Source organism: Pelophylax lessonae (genome assembly GCF_965119305.1).
Source record: "Pelophylax lessonae genome assembly, chromosome: 4".
In the NCBI taxonomy this organism is placed as follows: Eukaryota; Metazoa; Chordata; class Amphibia; order Anura; family Ranidae; genus Pelophylax; species Pelophylax lessonae.
Genome location: NC_138771.1, coordinates 7,645,842 through 7,660,892, shown reverse-complemented (window position 1 = coordinate 7,660,892; position 15,051 = coordinate 7,645,842). Strand labels below are relative to the sequence as shown.

Sequence of the window (15,051 nt, the reverse complement as noted above, 5' to 3'; positions counted from 1 at the left end):
CCCCTGTGTGTCTGTGTTTTAAAAAAATAAGCCGTTCTTTACCAGGTTTCAGAGCGCCGCTCACGTGACCCGCTGGCTCTCTTCTCTCCACATCTGACAGCTGCCTGCAGTGGGTGGGGCCAGGGATTCCCTGCTCACATCAGTCGAGAGGGGAGGAGGAGGAGAGGCTGAGAGGGGGAGAGAGGCGGCCGGTCACGTGAGCGGAGATTGGCGCTCTAAAAACTTGTAAAGAACAGCTTACTTTTATAAATCACATACACAGGGGCACACAGGATTATTAAGCAGACTGTAGACAGGATATGAAACTTTAAATGAAAATACAGCAGCAGGAGGAGGGGGGAGGGGCGGGGCACTGACACAGGAGCAGACAGGCAGGGAGGGAGGGGGGGGAGAAAGGACAGAGGAGAGCTGAGGATGACGAAGGCACGTAGACTGACCACGGTGTCAGGGCTCAGCAGCCATGGTATACCGTGGTCAGTTTACAGAGGGGAGGACATAGGCAGGATCAGCCAGGTATTTTAGGTGATAGAAGGGGACAAATTACACAGCAAAGCACGGCGCTATATAACATGCTTTAAGGGAACGGGATCAATATTTGTTTTTTTTTTAGGTTAACAAACGCTTTAAAAATAAACTCTGCTGTTTCATCTTAACCACTTGCCGTCTGCTCACTCGAGCTCTACTGCGGCAAAGTGGTTGGTTATCGTCTGGCGACGTAGACCTACGTCGCCAGACACTCCCCTTTCTCGGCGGCGTGCGCGCGCCGCCGGAGGCTCGCTCCCGCTGTATTCAGTCACAGCGGGAGTCGGGCCAGGGGAGGAGCAGCGGCGTTCGCCGCCGCTTTTCCCCGATCGTCGGGGAATCGAGTCTGGAGATCCGCCCACTTGTGTAAACAAAGCAGGCGGATCTCCTAAGTGACAGGCAGGGTCAGATTGCAGGATTCAGCATAGCTCAACCTGCGATCTGTCCCTGTGTCACTCAGTCCCCTCCCCCCACACACGTCAGTAAGCACCAGGCATACATTAACCCCTCCCGCTCCAATAAAATTAACCCCTTCCCTGCCAGTGTATTTTTACAGTAACAGTGCATATATATAGCACTGATTACTGCAGTAATGTCACTGGTACCCCCAAAAGTGTCAAAAATGTCAGTCAAGGGTCCGATCTGTCCGCTGCAATGTCGCAGTCCCGCAAAAAAATCGCAGATCGCCGCCATTACTTGTTAAAAAAAAAAACACCAAAAATGACAGAAATCTTTCCCTTAGTTAGTAAACGCAATAACTTTTGCGCAAACCAATCAAAATACGCTTATTATGATTTTTTTTACCAAACATAGGTAGTATAAAACAAATTGGCCGAAAATTTAAAAAAATTTTGATTTTTACATTTTTTTTGGGGGAATTTCATATAAAAAAATGTGAAAAATATTGCTATTTTTTTCAAAATTTACGCTCTTTTTTTGTTTATAGCGCAAAAAGTAAAAATTGCACAGGTGATCAAATACCACCAAAAAAAGCTCTGTTTGTGGGAAAAAAAGGATGTAAATTTTGTTTGGGTACAGCTTCGCACGACCGCGCAATTGTCAGTTAAAGTCGCACAGTGCCGAATCACAAAAAGTGGCCTGGACGTAAGACCGCAAAATCCTCCGATGGTGAAGTGGTTAAAAAATAAATACTTGTGAGTCTCGGCTTGCCCGATGACTGACGTCACCTTCATGACATTGTCAAAAAGAGGTGGAGCATGGGTGACCTTAAAATGGTGCCCCCTGCCCCCGTTCTGCGGACGCCCATGTGTCATGAGTTTTAGATTTTTAATTTTTAGCAGGGTTTCCCCGAGACCAGAAATTTATTTCAAGGATTCATCTGTGTTGAAATGGTTGGGAAAGGCTGATATACAGTATACCCCCGCTCCATCGCGGTTCAGTTTTTGCGGTCCCGGTATATTGCGTTTTTTTTTTGTAATGTTATTTTACTATATAAATCATTAAAGATTAAATATTTTTGTGTTTTCCATAGCTCTTGCTATGTCTCTCAGTATCTTTTATGTGTTTAAATGAGTTTCTATTGTTTTAAAAGTGTGTTTAAAGACCTTAAAATGCTTTTACACGTACAGTGACAGTAAAGAAAACATGCCTACAATGCATTTTAATAGGGTTTTTCTATTTCACGGATTTTCACTTTTCGCGGCTGGGTCCGGAACATAACCCCCACAATGGAGGGGGGTTTACTGTAAACCGAACAAGAGATACAAATGTCCATCTTGTTCAATGGTTTCTTTATACGGCGGCGATTCATCATTTTGCAGCATTCGTACACCCAACGCAACAATGGATGAGCCAGATGGACTTGTGTTTTTTTTTTAACCTATGTAACTATGTAACGCACCCCATTCCTACCCCCCCCCCCCCCCATAAATCTTTAGGAACCCTTGTCCACCAGTGAAATTAACCACTTTACGTCCAGCCGCAGATGTACTGCAGCAGGCTGGCTCTCCCAGGCAAACCCCCGTACATGTACGGCGCTCGCCTGGGAGGAGCTAGGGGTGATCGCGCGCCGCTGGAGGAGCGCTCCCGCCCCCGCTCGTTAGTGGGGAAGCCAGTGTGTGTGACAGGCGGCTCCGATGGCCGATGGCCACTTGTGATCGTTCCCCGCTGAGAGAGAAGGACGGTCGGATGTTGTAAACACAGCTGACCGTTCTTCTCGCTGGAATGATCACAGAGCTCCTTCTATATAGGATCACAGGTCTCTCTGATCATTTCAGAAGCCACGCCCCCCCCCCCCCCCACAGTTAGAATCACTCCCCTAGGCTCACATTTAACCCCTTGATCACCCACAATGTTAACCCCCTTCCCTGCCAGTGTCATCAGTACAGTGACAGTGCATATTTTTAGCACTGATTACTGTAGTAATGTCACCGGTCCCCCAAAAGTGTCAAAAATGTCAGTTAGGGGTCCGATCTGTCCGCCGCAATGTCGCAGTTCCACATAAAAACGCAGATCACCGCCATTACTAGTAAAAAATAAATAAAAATGACATAAATCTTTCCCATAGTTAGTAGACGCGATAACTTTTGCGCAAACCAATCAAAATACGCTTTTTTGCAATTTTTTTTACCAAAAATATGTAGCAGAAAACAAATTGGCCTAAAATCTTAAAAAATTTTGATTTTTACATTTTCTTTTTTATTATTGTGAATGTTATATAGCAGAATGTGAAAAATATTATTATTTTTTTTCAGAATTGTCGCTTTTTTTTGTTTATAACGCAAAAACTAAAAATCGCACAGGTGATCAAATACCACCGAAAGAAATCTCTGTTTGTGGGAAAAAAAGGACATCAATTTTATTTGGGTACATCGTCACATGACCGCGCAATTGTCAGTTAAAGTAACGCAGTGCCGAATCGCAAAATAGGGCCTGGTCATTGAGCAGCCAAATCCTCCGGTCTGAAAGTGGTTAAACCTCCCCCCAGAATCCTTCGCACCCCCCAACTCCTCACTTTGATGCGTGATGAGCGAAGCCAATTTACGTAGAAAGATGCGTTATTCCTTATTATTTCTCCCAATGGCGGTGAATGGCCTCCTAGGCCGCCGGTACGAGACGCCAAGCGCAGTTCTGTGTACTTGGCTCTACGTGAGCTGACAGCTCCGACTCCGCTGCCAAGATCTCTGATTGGTGGTTGTGACATATTAATCTTTGAAGAGTGGATCTGACAGACTACAAGTCTGTGCGTTGAATCCTTCCATCGACACGCTACACGCCAAAGCGACTCACCCATATGTTATTTCTATGACACCTAAGTAACTGTAAATGTCTTTCCTGTAATACAACAAGCGAAACGTCGCAGAGTGGATGCAGCGAGATAATCTGAGCGGAATGCGTTCTTATTAACGGCGAAATAATTCCAGAGAGCGCAGAACAGAGAGTTTTCCTGAAAATATCTCTACGTAGGAGTAACCCAATCTGCATGTGCGTTCCATTAGTAATTAACACGCCGCCGCGTCTGTCTCATTAGGCTGCCTTCATATCTAGGTGGGGTTTTTTTATTTATTTTTTAGTACATTTGCAGATCCAGAGAAACGCACTGCAATCCATTTACCCGTATTTCCCATGAGCCCGGTTCACACCCATGCAGTCTCCTAAGATGCGTTTGTTAGAAAGGTTCAGGGATTCTTGTTTGCACTGCACAGACTTCAATGGAATTGCATAAAAAATGCATGAAAAACTCATGTATGTGTGTTTTTTTTGCGTTTTCCTGCATGGCAACAGGCACCTCCTCCTAGCAACATCCACACTTCCCCAAAAAAAGCAAAACACGTTAAAAATCGCATCAAAAATGCATGAAAAACTCATGTATGTGTGTTTATGGTGCAATTTCCTGCATGGCAACAGGCACCTCCGCCTAGCATAAAAAAATGCATCAAAATGCGCCTGAAAACACGGCACATAAACGCAAAGATGTGATTTCAAAGCCGCATATCAGTGCGATTTGCACTGCCGATTTTATTGCTGCTTGCAGCTTCATTTCACGTCCATGCAGTCTCCTAAGATGCGTTGTTAAGAAAGGTGCAGGGATTCTTTTTTGCACTGCACAGACTTTATGGGAATTGCATCAAAAATGCATGAAAAACTCATGTGTGTGTGTTTTTGGTGCATTTTCCTGCATGGCAACAGACACCTCCTCCTAGCAACATCCACACTTCCCAAAAAAGTAAAACACATTAAAAAAATGCATAAAAAATGCGCCTGAAAACACGCCACAAAAACGCATAGATGTGAACCCTAAGCCCCTGTTCACACAGGTGCGGCTTTGAAATTGCGCAATTTCAAAGCCGCACATCAGTGCGATTTGCACTGCTGATTTTATTTCTGCATGCAGCTTCATTTCACATCCATGCAGTAAAAATGCATGAAAAGCTCATGTATTTGTGTTTTTGGTGCGTTTTCCTGCATGGCAACAGGTACCTCCTCCTAGCATTAAAAAAAATGCATCAAATTGCGCCTGAAAACACGCCACAAAAACGCATAGATGCGATTATAAAGCCACACATCGGTGCGATTTGCACTGCCGATTTCATTGCTGCTTGCAGCTTCATTTCACATCCATGCAGTCTCCTAAGATGCGTTTGTTAGCAAGGTGCAGGGATTCTTGTTTGCACTGCGCAGACTTCAACGGAATTACATCAAAAATGCATGAAAAACTCATGTGTGTGTGTTTTTGGTGCGATTTCCTGCATGGCAACAAGCACCTCCTCCTAGCAACATCCACACTTTCCAAAAAAGCAAAAACATTAAAAAAATGCATCAAAAATGCGCCTGAAAACACGCCACAAAAACGCATAGATGCGATTTCAAAGCCACACATCAGTGCAATTTGCACTGCCGGTTTCATTGCGCCTTGCAACTTCATTTAAAGTGGTTGTAAATGCACTCTGATCACTTTTACCTATAGGTAAGTCTTTAATAGGGCACTCCTATAGGTGCTGTACATATCTCCTAAGCTTGCACCGTTTAGGAGATATTTACACTTCATGCAGCTGATGACGTCATCGGTGCATGCGCTCTGAATAAATGGCCGCCCGTGCCGTTCCTTCAGAGCCCTGTGCCGTTCACGGCATCTCCCGCGCGCATGCAGGGGAGTGAAGTCACGCGGCTCCCGGCCGGTAGCATAGCCGGAGTCCGCAGTCCAGAAAGGAAGATGGATGCGGTGGCCAGCGGGGGGGACGAGGGCTATGTTTGCAGGTAAGTGTCACATAATGTGATAGTATGCGATGCACACTAGCACATTATGCATTTACTTTGCAGGGAAGAAAAAAAAAAAAGGAAGATTTTACTTTCTCTTTAACAGATGTCTATGCAAGTCGCAATGAAATCGGCAATGAGCAGTGCTGGAATCTTTTGCATTGCCGGCAAGGGGGGTGCAACTTGTCATGCGATTTGGAACGGTCAAATCACAGGACAAATCGCAGCGCTGTAAACGGGGGGCTTTAAGGTAAATTCCTCCATACACATATGCAGTAACCGGGTGTAATGTAATAAATTGTTACATTACTAGAATTTAGATTTCTAAAAAATAAATAAATAAGGAATACAATGTATCTTAAATAGGGAATACAATGTATCTGGTTTTACTTTGCTGGTATGAGGCGTGGTGCTTTAAAAAAAAAAAAAAAAACACAATTAATAATGCATGCAATAAAGTTACAAAAATTAAGTTATTGATCCAATAACTCTTTTTTTTTTCCATTGATAAATAAAATTAATTTTTTGCTACATCAGAAGGAAGCCCTGCGTGGGGGAGATTTACTAAAAGCGGAGCACACAGAATCTGGCGCAGCTCTGCAAAGAAACCAATCAGCTTCCAGGTTTTATTGTCAAAACTTAATAGAACAAACTGAAGATAGAAGCTGATTGGTTACTATTGCCTTTTGTTTCACTAGACCCTCCCTTTTAGATTGTAAGCTCTAACGAGCCGGGCCCTCTGATTCCTCCTGTATTGAATTGTATTGTAACTGTATTGTCTTCCCCCACACTGTAAGGCGCTGCGCAAACTGTTGGCGCAATATAAATCCTGTATAATAATAATAATAATACTATGCAGAGCTGCACCAGATTCTCTGTGCAGCAGTTTTAGTACATCTCTATCCTCCCCCCGCCCCCCAGTGCTGCATAGATAGGTCCTTCAGGAGACGTCCATGGCAATCTCAGGCAACTTCCATATATATATATGAAGTATAAGATTGTAAGCTCTTAGGAGCAGGGCCCTCCTTTCCCCCAGGTGTCCAATGTGCATCTAGAACTGTTTATTTATAACACTATATAACTGTATTTTATAACAAAATTAGATTGTAAGCTCTTGGGAGCAACACCTTCCTTTCCCCCTGATGTCCAATGTACATCTAGAACTAGTTAACAAAATTAGATTGTAAGCTCCCAGAAGCAGGGCCCTTCTTTCCCCCTGGGGTCCAATGTGCACCCAGAACTGTTTATTTACAATGCTATATAACTGTATATTATAACACAATTAGATTGCAAGCTCTTGTAAGCAACACCCTCCTTTCCCCCTGGTGTCCAATGTATATCTAGAACTGTTTAATAACAATGTTATATAACTGTATTTTATAACAAAATTAGATTGTAAGCTCTTGGGAGCAGGGCCCTTCTTTCCCCCTCATGTCCAATGTACATCTAGAACTGTTTATTCAGAATCATAGCGTTATATAACTGTATTTTATAACGCAATTAGATTGCAAGCTCTCGGGAGCAGGACTCTTCTTTCCCCCTGGTGTCCAATGTACATCTAGAATTGTTTATTCATAACGTTATATAACTGTATTTTATAACACAATTATGCCTCGTTTCCACTGAGCGGATCGGTTCGGGTCGGTTCGGTACGGTACGCTAATTTGAGTGTTTCCATTATGAAAGTGGCCCATACAACCGAACCAAACCGCACCATTCCTGGTCCTGCTTCAGATGTAGGGCCATAGGAAATGGTACGGTACGGTTAGGGCGGAGCTACTGGCGTCACACGATAGAGTCCTCTGATTGGCGGACAGGAAACCATCAATGCTCACGTCAAATGAAAGAGCAAAACAAACACCTCATTTGGTGTAAACCCCGCATGGTCCCTGGTGGCCCGACTTGCAGTGGAAACGCTCACCTGAATAGACCGGACCATTCTAACCCTTTCAAACTGTACCGACCCGAACCGTTCTGCTCAGTGGAAACGAGGCATTAGATTGCAAGCTCTCGGGAGCAGGACCCTTCTTTCCCCCAGGTGTCCAATGTGCTTCTAGAACTGTTTCTTTACAACACTATATAACTGTATATTATAACAAAATTAGATTGCAAGCTCTTGTAAGCAACACCCTCCTTTCCCCCTGGCATCCAATGTGCATCTAGAACTGTTTAATTATAACGTTATATAACTGTATTATTATATAACAAAATTAGATTGTAAGCTCTCAGGAGCAGGGCCCTTCTTTCCCCCTGATGTCCAATGTGCATCTAGTACTGTTTATTTATAACGCTATATAACTGTATTTTATAACACAATTAGATTGCAAGCTCTTGGGAGCAACACCCTCCTTTCCCCCTGGTGTCCAATGTACATCTAGAACTGTTTAACAAAAGTAGATTGTAAGCTCCCAGGAGCAGGGCCCTTCTTTCCCCCTGGTGTCCAATGTGCATCAAGAACTGTTTAACAAAAGTAGATTGTAAGCTCTCAGGAGCAGGGCCCTTCTTTCCCCCTGGTGTCCAATGTGCACCCAGAACTGTTTATTTATAACGCTATATAACTGTATATTATAACAAAATTAGATTGCAAGCTCTTGTAAGCAACACCCTCCTTTCCCCCTGGCGTCCAATGTGCATCTAGAACTGTTTAATTATAATGTTATATAACTGTATTTTATAACACAATTAGATTGTAAGCTCCCAGGAGCAGGGCCCTCCCAACCCTCTTGTATTGAATTTGGTTGTAACTGTACCATCTCCTTTTATACTGTAAAGTGCTGTGCAAACTGCTGGCGCTATATAAATCCTGATTAATATAAATAATAATAATGACAAAGCGGGAATTAGGATAATTTTGCCATTATTTGTGACTAGATCCATCAGAAACACTAACATACCTTTTTGCCCCCGTTCGCCCAGGACGAATATACACGTAGTTTCGCAAGACGAACATCTCTCCAATTTTTTATTTTTTTTTTTATAAATACATCCCATAAATTAGAAGGGTAGGGTAACATGAAGGGATATTCGGAGAAAGTGCTTTTTATTCCAGTTATTTACTGCTGGCAATTAAACAAAAAATATCTATCAACCCTCAAAAAAGTCAAAATATATTCCTCTGAACTTATCACAAGAAATTCTGAGAGATACAGTATCCCAGTCACAGTATCCCGCTCATAGTTCTGTCCACAATTTTCCAGTTACCACTTTTTATCTGAACAGAACCCTCTGCTTTGGAATCGGTTCAGTTCTTTCTCTCCCTCTTTTATTTCGGCCTTTGAATAATCTTTAAAATCCCTTGACCCTCTTAGATTGTAAGCTCTAATGACCAGGGCCCTCTGATTCCTCCTGTCTTGAATGGTATTGTAACTGTACTGTATGTTGTAAAGTGCTGTGCAAACTGTTGGCGCTATAAAAATTCTGTATAATAATAATAAAAAGAATAAATCTTAATGACAGTCAATGGAGTGGCTATGCTGTAAAGGGACTGCAGTATGACGCAGCCCTCGGAGGCAGTGTCACAGGTAACTCGCCCAACCATGTCATTCCTAAAGGGACCATGGGAATATTCTTACATTGTTAGCAGCCATGCCGCTTGGTAAAAATGAGGGTTATGGTCAACATAAAATAATGATTTCTAAGGGGAAAAAAAAACACCCTATACAATACTGTAGTTGTAAAATGAATGGCAATTATTTAAAAAAAAAAAAAAAAAGTTTTTGTGGTTCTCAATCTTATATTACAATTCGGAAGTTGTAACATTTTATAGCAATTATTTTTTCTAAATTTTTGTTTTGTGATTCTGAATCTTAGATCACAATTCGGAAGTTGTAAAATTTTATAGCAATTATTTTTTTTTAAATTTTTGTTTTGTGGTTCTGAATCTTATATTACAATTCTGAAGTTGTAAATTTTTATGGCAATTATTTTTTTTTTCATTTTTTGTTTTGTGGTTCTGAATCTTATATTACAATTCTGAATTTGTAAAATTTTATGGCAATTATTTTTTATAATTTTTCTTTTGTGGTTCTGAATCTTTATCTTATATTATAATTCTGAAGTTGTAAAATTTTATGGCAATTATTTTAATTTATTTTTTTATGGGTTTTGAATTTTAGATTGTATACAGTTTTGAAATGTTAAATCTGTAGAGTCAACAGATATGTGGAAACTCACCAGAAAACTCTACACATCCTTTCCTTCACACTGTTTTCAAATAAATCTTGTGAAACTTTCTGCATGCTAAATTTACCAGAAGAAATGATGAGCAAGTGCCGAAAACCTTGACAGCTTTATAAGGAATATTAAAAAATAACTCATCCAAAAATCCTCATAAAATGCATGTACTTCATTCAATTAATTTGCAGTTTAAATATAGAAAATCCATATTAACTCTGACCTAAATTATAAACTCATCTATAAACTGTTATTAATATGCATTTTCTATTTTTTTTTTTTTTTTTGGTCAGATCCCTTGCTCTTTAGTCCAGGCAATGTTTGCAGTATAAAATAACTCATCAAAATATCTTCATTGAAAGCTTGCACTTCATTAAATGAATTTGCACTTTAAATATAGAAAAGCCATGTTAACTCTGACCTTATGACCTTAAGAATTATAAATTAAAAAAAATTCTGGTAATATGTATTATCTGAATTTTTTATTCAGTTCCCTTCCTCTTTAGCGCAGGCAATTTTTGCAATATAGAAAAAAAAAAACTCATTAAAATATCCTCATAAAATACATGTACTTCATTAAATGAATTTGCACTTGAAATATAGAGAAGCCATGTTAACTCTGACCTTATGACCTTAAGAATTATAAACTAAAAAAAAAAAAAAAAAAAAAAAAAAATGCTGTTGATATGTATTGTCTGTTTTTTTTGTTCAGATTCCTTGCTCTTTAGTGCAGGCAATTTTGCAATATAAAATAACTCATCAAAAATATCCTCATAAAATACATGTACTTCATTAAATGAATTTGCACTTTAAATATAGAAAAGCCATGTTAACTCTAACCTTATGACCTTAAAAATTATAAACTAAAAAAAATTCTGGTAATATGTATTGTCTGAATTGTTTGTTCAGATGCCTTGCTCTTTAGTGCAGGTAATGTTTGCAAAAAAAAAAAAATATCCTCATAAAATACATGTACTTCATTAAATGAATTTGCACTTTAAATATAGAAAAGCCAACGTTAACTCTGACCTAAATTATAAACCCATCTATAAACTGCTGTTAATATGCATTTTCTAATTTAAAAAAAAAAAAAAAAAAAAAATCTGTTAATATGTATTGTCCAAATTTTTTTTTTTTTTTTTTTTTTTTTTTTTTTACAGTTCCCTTGCTCTTTAGTGCAGGTAATGTTTGCAATATAAAAAAAAACTCATTAAATATCCTCATATTTTTGAAAAAAAGAAAATATCCTCATAAAATACATGTACTTCATTAAATGAATTTGCACTTTAAATATAGAAAAGCCATGTTAACTCTGACCTTCTGAATTATAAAATGCTATTAATATGTATTGTCTAAATTTTTTGTTCAGACCCCTTGCTCTTTATTGCAGGTAATGTTTGCAATATAAAAAGAAAACTCATTAAAATATCCTCATATTTTTGTAAAAAAAAAATAACCTCATAAAATACACGTACTTCATTAAATGAATTTGCACTTTAAATATAGAAAAGCCATGTTAACTCTGACCTTTTGAATTTTAAAATGCTATTAATATGTATTATCTAAATTTTTTGTTCAGACCCCTTGCCCCAAAGCTTGCAATACCACTGACAACCAGCAGATGGTAGCAGATCTCTAAATCTGCAACAACTGCACAGCATTTGATTATTAAAACCATAAACAATCTTTAAATAATTCTTTTTTTTTTTTATAACAAAAACATTGTTTATTGTAATCAATACATTCCAGATATTTGAATTGTGAATGCTTTGGCATTGAGTTTTCTTTCAGTGTAATCAGCAAACCCATGTGAAAAATATTTCAGTTACAGGGAAAAGCAAAAAATAAAAAACCGGATGGAGATTTAAAAAAACACAAAAGTGAATATTTAAGTCGTTCATTTATTAAACAAAATAAGTTTTTTTGCCAATTTTGGATAGCCACCAACGCATTTGTCTCCTCTCCTTTCCATCTCCTCCTCCACCCACCGGCTCCCCTCCACGCCGAGAACACATTACAAAAAAATACACTTCTTTTAGAGCTGTACAAAAATTAAGAGGAGGCCGTGTTTTTTTTTTTTTTTTTTTTAATAATTTTTTTTTTTGTTAACCTCCTAAGAGGGAAATAATAAGAAAGAGGGGTTTGAATAAGCGATGAATATCATGCAAAACTGCACAAAGAAATAAAAAAAAATTAAAAATAAAATAAAAGAAGAAAAAAATAAAACAGAAGAAAAAAGGCCGAATGGAAGACAAACTGATAATGCAAAAGAATTGTTGGGGGGGGGGCACAGAATGTTTGCATACCATTGGATTTTTTTGTTGTAAATAATGCACTTAATATTCCCAGCTTGAAGCTAACATACAGTAAATAAATATACAGTCTATGAGTCAGGGAATTCGATATATTTACTGGTATCCTAGCGCTGAAGCTGATGTTAACCTCTGTCCGTATAGAGCGTATGGTGAATAGTAAGATCCTGCCGGTAATGAGGGCACTGGGAGACCACTGGGCGTTAAGGGGCTTTTTCCATACGGGTGGTACCTGTTTAGTCCCAAAGTATGTGGATTCCTTAAGGACAGGGACCCTGGCAGTGTGTTAGGACTTCCAGGCCCTGTTGGAGGGAGATGGAGGTGGCAGGAAGCAGCAGACCCCAAACCAGATGTAGGGTAACCAGAAAAAAGTTTGTCTGCCCCGGGCAAGGCTGTGTGAGTCCGTAAGTGGGCAAGGAGTTCTTCTGAGGTGCCAAATCTTTTGTCACAAGGTCCACTGGCAGACACCCAGTTGCATATGTGAGGGACTGGGTCATTGGGGAGCATAAAGCCGTAGGTATAGATAGGGTGGCCAGACAAGGAAGGGGTGACGCTGGAAGACAACGTAGTGTGCACTGAATGAAGAGGGTGGCTGGGGTAGACTAGAGGGTATCCAGACTTCAGGGCGGATGGGTCATGCACGCAGGTGGAGCAGCTGCTAGAACCGAGGTGCGAGGCATTGTGGTAGCTCAGACAATAGGGGTCCCTGCATAATCCTTGCATGAAAGACGGAGGAGAGGCTCCAGTCAGAGGACTGGAGCTGGGTGGTTTCCCCGGCAAACCTAAAGTCCCAGATAACTGATTACCAACCAGGCTTGATTTGGTGTGATCCAACCCAGGGACAAACTGTGAAGGGTACCCAGCATAGGCACCCACTATGGATCCATGATATCCAATGCCAGAGGGTGGAAGAGGAAAGACTGAGTGTCCAGGTTTGTAAGGAGAAACCGGGGCCACATGGCCAGATCCCAGTGAGGGCGGCTCAGACTTGCTGTTGGGGGTAACGTCCCCGCTTTGGCTAGACTCGGCGCTGGAGTTGCTGATACTGGCTCTGGTAAGGTTGGGGTTGGATTGAGACACCTCAGCACTAACTTTGATGGCTTCGGGCTCTTTTTTCTCTTGCCCGTCCACGTTTTTAGATTCACAGTGCTGTCCGGGGGAGCTCACCCTTGAGGACGGAGACGCCGCGTGCGGAGGAAAAGGTTGGCAAGAACCGCCGGGGACCCTAAATCCTGCCTTGTCCCCATTGCCGCCATTCGAAGATCCGCTTTCCTTTCTCGGCTCTCCTCCCTTGGAATAAGGTTTAAAGCTCGACTTGTCCTCTAGCGGAGACTCTCCCAGTTTCAGGGAAGAGCTGCGGCTGCTTTCCTTCTCGCTGTGGCTGCTGGACGTCACCGAGTTCAGCTTCGATGAAGGAGGGGGGTCGGGCTTCCCGATCTGAGAGCAGGTCTGGGCCAGCAGGGCCAACGGACTCTTCTTGGCGTCCAACTAGAGGGGGAAGAAGAAGAACACAGCCATTGGTAAGAGTGGAGCACACAATGGTGGAGATTTAATAAAGTCAAATAGGCTGTTCACTTTGCAAGGGAATTTTCCCCCAGAGCTTAGTACATTAACCCCCTATAAAACCTACTGATCTTTATGTATAACATCTCTATATAATCTTTATATATATGCTATCTCTATAGAATACTCTAATAATCCTTATATATACCATCTCTATATAATACTCTAATAATCCTTATATATACCATCTCTATATACTACTCTAATAATCCTATATACCATCTCTTTGGAATACTCTAAGAATCTTTATATATAACATAAAGGCAAATAGGCTCTTCATGTTGCAAGGGAATCGTCTATGTAACCTACCGATTGGTCTCCTCTAATAATCTTTATATAGAACCTCTCGATATAGAATACTCTAAGAATCTTTATATAGAACATCTCTCTATAGAATACTCTAATAATCTTTATATAGAACATAAAGGCAAATAGGCTCTTCATGTGGCAAGGGAATGTTCCCCAGAGCTTAGTACATCATCTATGTAACCTACCGACTGCTCTCCTCTAATAATCTTTAGTATATAAAATACCTGTCTATAGAATACTCTAATAATCTTTATATATAACATAAAGGCAAATAGGCTGTTCATGTTGCAAGGGTATTTTCCCCAGAGCTGCATCAACCCCTATGTAACCAACTAATTGGTCTCTAATCTTTCTATATATGATCTCTCTATATAAACCTCTAGTCATTTTTATATTATTTGGATCTCATGCTAAGTAGATGGATCAGGTTAAAAAAAAAAAAAACAAAGTGGCTCTTTTCCTAATTCCTTTCTCAGCTGCCTTGGGCTATTTCCACGAAGTGCAAGCTCTTCAGTAGATTTCTCATTTAACAAGCTATAAACCGCCAACCAATAACACGAAACGCAATAAATATATCCAACCTACGCCAAGCCGTAATCTTGATTTTATTTTTGTAATATAAGGCAAACAACCGCCGCCTCGACCAACCCAACAAAGAACTTGGCCAAAGTGGCCGACGCAAAGCCAAACAGTCGATCGGACGACCGCGTTCCTTTAACCGTAAAGCGAAAATAAATTGAGATTTCGGGTGACAAAAATCGAAGCCCAGAGCCTGAGAACATATAAAACACATTGATTGAGCCACTCCTCGATTCTTCCCCCCCCCCCCCTTTGCTGCTATTCAACAGAGTCCGGCTATTATTTTCAGGCTATAAATCTCCTGAAACTTTATCATTAGGGACTGCCATGGGATGATTAATGACAGGGGCTCTGAACTGACTAGGAGGGAGGAGGG

The 15,051-nt window shown here is 40.4% G+C and overlaps 1 protein-coding gene across 1 annotated transcript in view; it reads right to left on the bottom strand.

Moving 5' to 3' along the window:
- Positions 1-11,793: 11,793 nt before the first annotated feature.
- Positions 11,794-15,051, bottom strand: part of ZNF703 (zinc finger protein 703) — a 4,940-nt gene continuing 1,682 nt past the window's right edge. The window contains exon 2 of the mRNA XM_082256784.1: positions 11,794-13,712. Coding sequence (XP_082112910.1) covers positions 12,321-13,712 — 1,392 coding nt within the window. The 3' untranslated portion in view covers positions 11,794-12,320. The remainder of the gene's footprint in view (positions 13,713-15,051) is intronic.